Here is a 12532-nt window from a genome sequence, read left to right on the forward strand (position 1 = left end):
TTGAATTGTAAAACAAAATCTCAACTTTGGAACTCGAACCCACAACTTATTAATTTAGTAGTGCCAGTTTCACTTCAACAATTTGTTTCGTATTTAAAAAAAACAAAATCACCTCTGAGGCAAACGATCAGCCGGTTCAACTAACTCAGTTAAAATACCAAGTTCGCCCATTATAAAGTTATGAAATATTCTGACAGATTCAATTATAGAAGTGTTCAATTATGATTAAAAAAGTAAACAAAACGGTGGAAAGATTAATTTTTAAAACGCCGTTTAAGTTTAATTTGAATGTTAGAAATTGGAATAAGAATAGTTGAATTTTACACAAAGCAATTACAATCTTGCGATTACAAATGTTAAAATATAATATTCTAACCTCTTTTTCTCATCATCTTTGGTATATTTTACTATTCTAAATTCAATGCCTGTGACGCTTTCGAAATTACCATAATATTGTGCGTCAGATGTGTTTACCACTGAACCATGACTGTTTGGGTAACGGAAACGTTGCTTCATCAATCTAGAAAAACAGACATTGAAAATCAGCTCTCGTCGTTGCCCAACTCGAGATATAAAACAACATTTTCATAAAATATACGGCAAATTAAATCTTGATAAAATAATTGTGTTTGTCAAAATACCAGTAGATAAGTAAACGCAAGGGCTACATGAACCCACATCAGTATGGCATGAATTCCCAGCAAAACTATTCAGATTGACTCCAACACCTTGTAAAATATCATGAACATTTTAGGATTAAAAAGAATTACATGCTTTGTTCAAAATCATCTATTGCGTATACAGTGCTGTCTGAACATAAATAAATAAACACGAACTAAACAAAACGAAATAATGTAATTAAAACAATAATGAGAACAAGTAGCCTAGACTTCGTGAAAAAAAAACATTCTTCTTGAAGACGATGCTTCAATTGTATTAATCAAAGTTAGTCACTTTTGCAATTTCAATTTCATGAATAATTCACACCGACTTGTGCACTAACCTCCTTCATGGTTCATTTGTGATTTAAATCGTCATGCATTAAAGTCAGTCCGATAAAGAAGTTATTTCAGATGAAAACAAGGTGAAGTGTAAAGTCGCATTGAATATAGGACAACCGTCCAGAGGCCTTTTCGAATCCACGGCTTCGGCTTTGGATTCGGCTTCAGGCTCTGTTCTCTCGTCTGAAGCCCTGAGCACGTACGCAAAGCATGCGCAATTATTGTCAAAACAACTGGGGCCCAGCTAGCCTAAGCCGAATCTGGGGCAATGATCTCTAGCCAATGATCTGGAGCCGAAGCCATAGAATCGAAAAGTGACATGGAATGCACCGAGACAGTGTTTCGTTGCCAAAACCTGTCACTTGGTGGCGTCCGTAGTGTGGCGATTCGCAACTTTCAGTGTCACTTCCACGCATTCCTCTAGTACTCTGAACTTAATAAAAAAGCCACGCTTCGAAAAAATGTGACCATGGTGATTTGAAAGATAGAGCAGAGATGGGGGTGAGTTAAACTCTCTTTTAGAAATGGTTCCTACAAATTTCTTGATTTACTTATATTTATTTTGTTGTAACTCGACCTCAACGACAGATTGTCACACTGTATGGAATCTGCTGTGCCCCACTGGTCTCGTCCAAGACTGATATAGTGGGTGCGTTTGATTAGCTTCCCTGGGTCGACCCCCGTGGGCTCACTCGGGTGAGCCCCTGACAAGAGCTAAGAATGACGTCAAAGCTATTCGAACGTACCGGGTCGACCCAGGGAAGCTAAACGAACGTACCCAGGGATGGGTTGGTGGGCTCTTCTTGTGGATGTATTGATGCAGATGGGAACGAAATCATCACATCGTGCATTTTCTTCTAAATATAGAGGGCGACATTCAAAACGTGGGAAAGGATGCTGAAACCACGGAGGCAGGAAATAGACCGACAGACACTTTTAGTCGAGGAGGATTCAAAAGAGGGCGCTATCAGAATAATTTTATACACAGTTCGCCACCAGAGAAAGAATCTCCGAGGGCAGAATCTTCCGCCACATCGGCACTCCTCCAAAAATGGTACGAAGTCAGCAAAAGCTCCTTCTCATGTCAATGCTATTTATGACCAAGATGATACCAAGAAAACATGTTCCTACCTGATTTAAAAGACACGTTCTGACTGGTGGAATTTGTTACATCGTGGTGAAGAGTGAGTTTTTTATCTGTACCATTCATAGTCAAACATTGTTTCTATTGTTTCTATTGGTAGATATAAAATTGAAGTACTTGGTCAGCCTTGTGATCTTTAAGCTAAATCTATAATAAGAGTTTGTCCAAATTTAGTTGAAGCTTGGCGGAGGTGGTGGTGCTACCTCGGGAGCGCCGTAGGCGCCAGCAGCAGGGGGCAATTGATGAGAAAAATACGAAGGAGGAGGTGACATGGGTTTCTGGTGCTGATGGTAAACCGGTGGCGTTGCTCTAACCACGGCGGCCGGTTGATGGGCCTGCACTTGGGGTGCACGGCCGGTGTCTGATTGCGGGTAGTGCAGGGGGTTCGCACTGGCATGGAGACTACTACCCTGTCGTAGGTAGTCTTGATTCGGTTCGGGCTGCTGCTGCTGCTGACCTAGATCTGGATAACCCTGAACGTGTTCATATAAAAGTTGTTTCCGACGCGCGATCATTCGCTGCTGTTGGGCGTCCACTTGTTGGTGCTGAGTGGTCTGTTGGGTTGTTGCAGTGACTTGGGTCATTTGTTGCGGGCCTGATATATGAGGAGAAGGCACAAAATGAAACAATTAATCGTAAAAAAATCAAACATCATCAACGACTGTAAAGGCAAAATGACCACCGATGTACATGTACAAAATGTAGATGTATAGTCCTCGCTATACACAAAGCGGGTTCCTTCATCGACACTTTAACATGTTCACTCCAGTTGTTATGATCACTGAAGTATGTTTAACGTAAAGGTACTGGGGTGGATTTCACAAGGAGTTAAGACGAGGCTTATCTCGTTACTCGTCCTAACTAATGATCAGCCCTAAGTAAAAAAAAAAAAAATCTCAAAGAGTCCTAGTCCTAAAATAGAATTATCTTTGTGAAATCGACCCCTGGATAACTTGGTATACAGGTACACATCACCATGAGTCGATTTACATCCATATATTTTTGATTTATTGCCGTTTCATTTAATGAGAAACTTTTAGGACGAAGCGGGGTGTCCCGCTCACTGGTTCATATCACCGAGAACAATAGAAACAGGATGGTGAGTGCAACGCCCACTTTCGTCTCAAAAACTCTCAAATTGTTTGTTTTGTAGGCCTATTCTTTGTGGGAAACATTATTATAAAAATGTGAGTATAGCCAAAAAGGCATGAAGATTGCCCCAACTATGCCACATCGTGAGGCAGCATCAGTTGAACGATCCTCATCACAATAAATGTATTTATTAATTCAGGCTCTACACCAGAAAGAGACAATTATAAAACAAAAAACGGATGCCTGATTGTGCCCTTACAAGGCATCATCGGCAGAACGATCCTGAACACACACAGGTTTGCCCCCAGTTTAACAAGAACTAGACAATTTACAAAAGACAATCAAAAACTAAAGGAAGCCCAAAGGCTCAAATAAGCCTTATATTGTATAAAAGTGATGTAAAAAACATACACAAATTTATCAAATAAATATTCTACAAAATAAACAAACTTGATGACACAATAACAAACAATACAATATAAGAGAACGCCTCCATAATTATAATATAATAATAAAACCAAAATCTAAATAGCGCCTTCGTCAAGTTGACATTCCCAGGGCGCTGAACAAAAGGCAGTCAACAATTCTAAGCAGGTACGATGTCTAGACAACCTGAATTATAACAAAAGGAGTTAACATTCTTAAATTTAACCCTTTTAGTGGTACATGGGGAAATACAAGAAATATGGAATGAATGGTTGTTGAACTTTTAAAGAACTTTTAATTATCTAACAAATAAATAAGAAGACACTTGCCATTTGCTGCCTGTTGATTGCGTGTTTTCTTTAAGTCTCTGACGTAACAGCAACAGATGATCACAACCACGATGATGAAAAGGACTGCCCCACAGATTGCACCAAGCACAACACCGATGATTTTACCAGCACTGAAACAATGACATCATGCAAAATGACAATTGTTTCAACTTTTATTCCATGGACGATACAATAATATATAACAAGCAGAGGCCGTCCAGGGAAAGGCAAAATTATCACTTGATACGTCGACAAGAAGCACTTTCAGTTAAAGACACTGGACACAATTGGTAATTATATGCAAAAAATAAAAAACCTGTGAAAAATTGAGCTCAATTGGTCATCGAAGTTGCGAGAGAATAATGAAAGAAAAACTCCCTTGTCACACGAAGTTATTTGCTTTCAGATGCTTGATTTCGAGACCTCAAAATCTAAATCTGAGGTCTCGAAATCAAGTTCGTGGAAGATTACTTCTTTCTCGAATACTACGTTACTTTGGTGAGTGCCGTTTCTCACAATGTTTTTTACAATTATTTTTGATACTAAAATTTATTTTGAGTAATTACCAATAGTGTCACTGCCTTTAATTTGGTTTATGACCATTTTTACCTATTGGAACAAAGTGTTTTAAATGTCTTCTACCACAGTATGGCTTTTACTTTTCGTTTCGTTTAGAGTGTGACTTGTAAGTTGCTGCCATTCAGCTTCATTATTGCATGGAGGTAGTGAGGTGTACGACCAAATGAATTACACATTTTTGTGTGCAAAGTTGTTGGACTGACGATTGGAGAAACATAAGCTAAACTTATTCAAATAAATTTCATACACGGTAGCCTCCTCACGTAACCTTTAGTTTTTAATAGCTCCTAAAACAAGTCCTAAGTTAGGAGAGGGTGGATTTCACACAAAGTTAAGACTAGTCCTATCTCGAGTTAGGACTAGTTACTTGACTAGTTACTTGTCCTTACTTAGGACTAGCCTTAAGTTTTTAATGTCTACTAAAACAAGTCCTAAATAGGGGGGGGGGGGTGGATTTCACAAAGAGTTAAGAATAGTCTTTTCTCGAGTTAATATTTGTTCGTCCTAAATAAGGACAGCCTCAAGTTTTTAATATATCTTAAAACAAGTCCTAAGTTAGGCGGGTGGATTTCACAAAGAGTTAAGACTAGTCATATCTCGAGTTGGAACGAGTTATAATTTAGGACTATGCATGAAGTTTTTAATAACTCCAAGGACTACACCTCTCAACTCTCTGTGAAATCGACCCATGCCTCTTCGTTGCTTTACCTCCACCAATCTCTCCGATAATAGTTATACTCTTCAAAATTACAGCAAAAGTAGTCGACTGACGATCCACAGCATTTATAATCCTCGAAATCGTCGGTTTCCCCGGGACACTCGAACCCGGGGATGGAGTCGCCTTGTTGATCCGTGAAGCAGAACTCGGCCAATGCTGAGGAGTAAAAATTCCATGATATTGGATTACAACAAAAATGAAATTGTACACCCTTGCTTGTTGTTACTGGATAGAGAAGTAGGACAATGAAGTGTGAAAGGGCTTAGGCCACCTACGTTGTTATACATAGTTGGTGAGCAATATTTTATATTTCAACACCGGAGAAGGAAAAAACCGATGTGTGAAGTTCAATAACATTTTTTTATTCATCATTATTTTGTGTGTTCATTTGAATCTAGAAAAACGTTGGTGCAAACAGGGAGACCGCCTCTCTTTCTTTCACCTCTCTTTGAAATATTACAGTTGTCCGCAAAATAACCTGTTCTAAGAAATCTCAGAGATTGGTTTCTATACTAAGTTAGTGAAACATGGGTGTTCTGAAACAACTTGTTCAATCTCATTAATTCCTGCCAACAATTGTTTTTTTAATGCACATGTTAGGCCCATAACACTTTAAGATATGCCTACATCTTTGTAAGTATAATACACATAGTATTTGCTATAAAAATAATAATCGCACTAGGTATTTATAAAGCGCTCTAACTAACAGGGGAAAGTACCACAGCGCTGTACACACAAATTAACAAAAAGCATAGAATAAACAAAATAAGCAAACAAATCAGTTGAACAAGTGGGTTTTGAGAGATTTCTTGAAGACTGCTAGTGAGCTAGAGTGGCGGATGCTGCAAGGTAAATCTGAGAAACATTTGACATCGTTCCAGAATTCTTGTATTCTACCAAATAAAACACACTCATATCCTAAGAATATAGATTGTTATTATAAACACAATTTCGTATAATATTTCAACAAGTTGTGATATCGTTACCCTTCAGTCCTGCCTGATGGTGATCGCAACTCATCATGTGCCAATTTCATAGCGCTGTTAAGCACAAAAATTTGCTTAGCATGAAATGTTGGCCTCGATAGAAACAGAATTACCAACCAAATGTCCACGTGGTTTTGAGAAAAAACAAACAACAGGTGAATACAAGTAACAAGCTATATGCAACAAAATGAATTTTGTTATGGTTGTGGTAATCCTGTTTTTATCAAGGAAGAAATTTCCAGCTAAGCAAATTTGTGTGCTTAGCAGCACTATGACATTGGGCCCATTTCTCTGACCACAGCAGCAGAGAAAGGGTTAGCAGTCCTTACTCTATGGTCAGAGGAGGAAGGAGTCAGAGGACGGATCCTCACAAACCATCGTCCATTCAATATTCGTTCCTCCATGGTGGGATAGAGATGTACAATGTACTTACAATGTACATATAGTCCTCTATCTACGTTTACGTTTACGTTGGTTTATTCAGCAGATTCCACACGTTTGGACGTAAAGAGCTAAGGGTGGTTGATTGGTGCTCAAGCAGTAGGAATACAAGTTACTCCAGGCTAACAAAAAGGGCCTGAAGAAAAAAGTGCTATACGTGTTATATAAATGAACGTTGGCAATACAACTGTGCAGGACATCAGACCATAGAGGGTGGTGCATACAGGTGTACTCTATTTATATTTCGATGATCAGAACTCGCCATCCTCCCGACATGTCATAACTAAGTCCTATCCTAGATAACTATAACACTACAGGTGTACTCATTTTCACTTTCATGTAGCAAATATTAGAGAGTGCCGTTTTTTACCACAAAAACGATAAGTATTAACCGGTCACTGTTGTCATCAAAGAGAGGACGCTGTCATTACTGCAATGACTTTCGCTTTTCGTCTTCCGGTTTGCGAAACAGCGAAAATACTCCGATCGTGTCAACCAAAACGGAGCAACCAAAACACCTATAAATTCTCCAGGTACATATTGATCACGGAGTCAAGAATACAAGATGGGTTCAAACTTACCACTGCGGATGGAGATCGCGAGAAAGATAAGAGAAATTCTTGCGCTGGTGTACAACGAGTAAACACTGTGGGATGCCATTTTGAAAACTGTATGTGAGGAGCTGGTACGCGGCACGATGGGGGTTATGAATGCGATCGGACGTACACCAGTTTGATACGCATCAGTGAGCTTCTTGATGCAGCAGAGAGCAATGCGTAAAGAAACAAGGGACACCTGATAAATCACCAATGATTCATAGTCGACAGGTGTGGCTAAGTAAAAGTTCGCTTTATGGGTGTGTGAGGGGCGTGAGGGGGGGGGGGGGGTGGGCTTCGAAACGCTCCTGTTTTTTGGGTCGTTTTTGGGGGGTCTAGAAGGCGCTAAACAACAGGTATTTATTTCCCTCGCCGATTGTGGCGATGCATGATTCGTAGAATAACAGGAGGATCTTGAAAAAACAAGGTTATACTTGAATTGAAGCACGGAGGAAGGGTATGCAAAGAATGGTAACGGATAACCATGGATATATGAATAAATGGGATAAACGAACCTTCCAATTGGAAATAAAAGAAGCGTTCAGTAGTTGTCAAAAAAATATATCTTGAAACCATGGAGCATGGAGCAATAAACGGTACAACCTGGGAAGAGGTTAGCGCGCCCTCTACCGGCAAATAATAATTACAACAAAACTAGTGTCGCCTATCGCATTATCGAATCTGTTTTGTTCCAGATCTTATGTTTTACTGCCGTACCTTCCTACACCTCTCTAGGCACTTAGGTAATTGCCGATCTCCTCATAGTTATGGATCAGAAGGAAATTATTTGCACAAAAGGTCACTGAACTTACTTGACCTTTGACCAGAATATAAGTTGATCGGTAATTTTAGGCATTCCGGTCAAATCGACTCACTAACTTGACCCGATCCTTGTGATATGAGAGGATAACGAGCAATGGAGAGGGCGGTGTAGTACCATGTGTAGTACATGGGTGGGCGAATAATCAGTAACCTTTGTTTAGAAAAAACTGTGACCTTGTACATTCTACGGTCTTTATGTCAGGCAATTAATCTTATACTGCAGTAGTGTGTGAAAGTTTGTGTCACCATTTTCAGGTAAGCGCATCAGCTGAAAGTTTTGAGATGTGCTCTTTTCTTTATATAAATAGTTGTAGGCATATTTAACAAAAACTCAAAAAATAGTGCCGTTTGGGCTATATGTACAAATCTTGCCTGCAGGAGATCAGGGCCCAATTTCATGGAGCTGCATATAAGCAACACAATTTGCTTAGCATGAAATTTCTTCCTTGATAAAAACTGGATTATCAACCAAATTTCTATTTTTTGCATGTTGCTTGTAACTGGCATTACTGGTCTTCTGCTGTTGTTTGCTTCCTGAAAATCACGTGGAAATTTGGTCGGTAATGCAGTTTTTATCAAGGCAAAAATTTCATGCTAAGCAAATGTATGTGCTTACCAGCTCAATGAAATTGAGCCCAGCGGCCAGACCCCACTCACAGCTAAATACAAGCCACAAGCAATGTATATGGCATGAAATTTTGGCCAGTATGTGTAAAATCAGCAAGCGATTTTCGTGCTTGAGCAAATGTTTTGCTTAAAAAGCAGCTCCATGAAATTGGACCAAGGCTAATGGCCCTTTAGTGTACACATGTGACGTCACCATTTATATTGTCTATGCATTTGACCTCGTGGGTGTTGGCTGCTGATAACGTGCTGTGTTGATGACAACATTTTGGGAAAACTTCTCTCTTATTACGAAACTTATATGAATTCCCGTGAGGAACTTAACGAACTGCTCGACCACACACACAGCGCGCGAGCGCAAAACGACAAAAAATCATAACAGATCAACCACTTATGCTATCATTTTCGTTCGTTCTCCTTCAGACAGTTTGATTTGTATACTATTCTCTCATATATTGTTTGTTTTTTAAAATGTATTTGTCCCCGGCATTTCGTCAAAGTATAAAAGAAAAACCGTTTTCCCTGGCCCATACTCCTGCGCGCAAAGTTAAAAAATGTGTCTGGAAAGTGACACAATCATACTGCGTGTTCTCTCATAACTCAGCAACCATTGCGACGAAATGTTCCGTTCGCGCAGTATACAAAATTCCCAAGCCTTGCCTAATACTTTTCCAAAACTCATTGCGATTGGTCAACATTAACCACCGGCACTTTGACGATGACTTTTTCTTGGCCAATCAAAACTTATTTTAGAAACGTACAACCGCGTGCGCCTGCCTATTGATCACACACAAGTTTCGTATTGACCTTGTTTGTGACTGTGCTCTGTACTGAGTGTTGGCCGCGTAAAATTCATATACCTTTCAAACTTCTGGCAAAATAAAACGGGTGACCCCACAATCCAACCTTTTCCCAAGGATACATAATGAGTGTGTCGACATGTTTACCACGAGGACATGACGACAAAGGGGTCGATGGGGGGGGGGGGGGGGGTGTTAATTTATTCCAAAACCAATAGAACGTCACTGAAATTTGCCCCCGGTAAAGTCCAAACAATTTGAGAACAAAATTAATTATTCTATTGTTCCTCCATTTACCGCGTCTGGTTTTGTGTCAAAGGAAAATACACGAAGGTGTGTGAAACTACAGACTTGCACTCTGGGTTATAAAAAAAAAAAAATCTTTAGCTCAGGTTGTTTTGACACAATGTTTACAGAACTAAGACTTGAGTAAATCCTGTTGTTCGCACGCAATTATTTCGTAGCAATTGACCATAAGGTCAATCTATAAGTTCATTGCGAGTACAATGACTTTACAACGGGCTCTCTATATACACAGACAAAGGAATGCTGGGAACAAACAAAGTTCTAAATTGAAGATATTTTCTATTGTTTTATTTTTTCTCTTTAACAAAATAGTGTATTGATACAACACAATTATAGCAGCACTCTAAAATTAATAGAAAAGTCCAAATGCAGTACAAATGCATTTTATAGTCCAAACAAAATGTATGATTAAAATTCAGCCTTCATAGACCATGAAAAGAAAGTGGAATGAAATTACACAACTGATGGTAACACTAATTAACAGAAGGTTATCAAATCAATACCACAAGAAATAATATCCTTGTATTTGTTAGAGGTATCCTTAAAATTGTTTCAGGCAGTAAGTGATCAGCTGGCTTTATTAAACTTATACGGCACCGAAACAAAACACTCTTTCTCGAAGACTTCTGTTAAAGACACTGGGCACTATTGGTAATTGTGAAAGACTAGCCTTCACAGTTGGTGTATCTCAACATATGCATAAAATAACAAACCTGTGAAAATTTGAGCTCAATCGGTCATCGAAGTAGCGAGATAATAGTGAAAGAAAAAAACACCCTTGTCACACGAAGGTGTGTGCGTTTAGATGGTTGATTTCGAGACATCAAGTTCTAAATCTGAGGTCTCTAAATCAAATTTGTGGAAAATTTCTTCTTTCTCGAAAACTATGGCACTTCGGAGGGAGCCGTTTCTCACAATGTTTTATACCATCAACCTCTCCCCATTACTCGTCACCAAGAAAGGATTTATGCTAACCATTATTTTGAGTACACCAATAGTGTCCACTGCCTTTATATTTTAAAAGTTGTAGACTGTGTCATACTAGTTCGACGCAACCAACATCCGACATCCCAATAAGTATTTTAAACAGATTCGATTTTTTTCCAGAATTAAACAAGTTGGTCCATTGGCATGGTTTACCTCTACGTTACACGGCTTTCACTGTGTTTGTTACAATAAATTGATTACACATTTATTACAAGTACAGGATCATTATACAAAATGAACTATTACTCCTAAAATTATTATGACAATTTACAAAAAGACAATATTGTGCGTTCCATTTGGTAGAATGTATCTTTTTTGTTCCGAATCGAATAATTCAATTACTGGCATTGTAATCTTGAGGTGTATAAGGTTTTCATGATTTTCAATTATATACAAAACGATTATAGTTTTATTAAAAAGCGATTATAGTTTTATTAAAAAGGCCTGTTAGGTTGTGGTGTGATATAAACTTGATATTATATAATTGTTCGTTCCATTTGGTAGAATGTATCTTTTTGGTTCCGAATCGAATAATTCAATTACTGGCATTGTAATCTTGAGGTGTATAAGGTTTTCATGATTTTCAATTATATACAAAACGATTATAGTTTTATTAAAAAGCGATTATAGTTTTATTAAAAAGGCATGTTAGGTTGTGGTGTGATATAAACTTGATATTATGTAATTGTTCGTTCCATTTGGTAGAATGTATCTTTTTGGTTCCGAATCGAATAACTCAATTACTGGCATTGTAATCTTGAGGTGTATAAGGTTTTCATGATTTTCAATTATATACAAAACAGGTCTGTTAGGTTGTGGTGTGATATATACCCTTGATATGGTATCTCACATTAAAGTTAAATATAATTTCGTGATTAAAAAAGTTGATACAACCTTTCAAAAAAGTGAGGTAACTATTTAACTATTTTAGTGTCGACATGTTTACTCTAAGCATATGCTATTTACTGTGTGAGACACTGTTTTAATATTGACACAGCTTTACTTTGTATCAAATCTTGGGGGAAATGTTTTGGTGGTACATACGATCTCGGATACTTAAGGATTTGTTCACATCCATGAGGAGACATTTTGTCATTTCTTTTGCTCCAAAGATGTGCACTGATGTCGACACAAATAATTTGTGGAGCACCCCATTATTTTTAACAACGCTGATGTGGGAGACCTTTTGTTTCCCTTTTGGTGTTGTTTGTTGTCTCCATAAGGTAGCGAATATTCAACAACGTGTTTTCAATTGTACATCTTTCATCTAGTTACGATATGGAAGAGAGTTTGAAGAAAACAGCTAAAGTAAACTCCAGTCTTGTCCAACCCCCATTATATCACAAATTACATTTAATTGTACTTTAATTGTGTTGACTGGTCCAACCCGTTGTGATTACCCTGCGTCTGTTACGAAATATACAACGCTATCTTTTTGGAGGACTGCGATAAGAATATTTATAACTCTTACATAATATGAACAAATAAAAGCAGCAGGGACAGATGTAAAGATTCAGTCCGAAGATTGTATTATTAAGAATGCTGTTTTTCAGTATATAAACGGGGCCAAACGATTCTTTGTAATCCATGCAGCAAGACGATAATGGAAAAATCCCAAATCAAGAAGAATGCAGTATTAATATTAATGTAATTAGAATGTTTTTAAACGGGACATCACATT

At 38.2% G+C, this 12532-nt stretch overlaps 1 protein-coding gene across 1 annotated transcript; it reads right to left on the reverse strand.

Moving 5' to 3' along the window:
* Positions 1 to 254: 254 nt before the first annotated feature.
* LOC117298773 lies at positions 255 to 7381 on the reverse strand. The gene is made up of 4 exons (XM_033782106.1): positions 7298 to 7381; positions 5280 to 5445; positions 3993 to 4123; positions 255 to 2740 (listed from the first exon to the last, which is right to left on the reverse strand). Exons 1-4 carry the CDS (start codon positions 7374 to 7376, stop codon positions 2316 to 2318), a joined length of 801 nt encoding a protein of 266 aa, XP_033637997.1. The 5' UTR covers positions 7377 to 7381; the 3' UTR covers positions 255 to 2315.
* Between the last annotated feature and the right edge of the window lie 5151 nt (positions 7382 to 12532).

The sequence above is a fragment of the Asterias rubens genome, chromosome 1, assembly GCF_902459465.1.
Source record: "Asterias rubens chromosome 1, eAstRub1.3, whole genome shotgun sequence".
Lineage (NCBI taxonomy): Eukaryota > Metazoa > Echinodermata > Asteroidea > Forcipulatida > Asteriidae > Asterias > Asterias rubens.

Bases quoted from the DNA above. Each gene is read 5' to 3' on its own strand.
- LOC117298773 (XM_033782106.1), bottom strand. From the start codon at position 7,376: ATGGCATCCCACAGTGTTTACTCGTTGTACACCAGCGCAAGAATTTCT. The intron at 5,446-7,297 runs GTAAGTTTGAAC...TTTACTCCTCAG, and splicing joins CGCGATCTCCATCCGCAGTG to CATTGGCCGAGTTCTGCTTC. The intron at 4,124-5,279 runs GTAAAGCAACGA...TCATTGTTTCAG, and splicing joins TATCGGAGAGATTGGTGGAG to TGCTGGTAAAATCATCGGTG.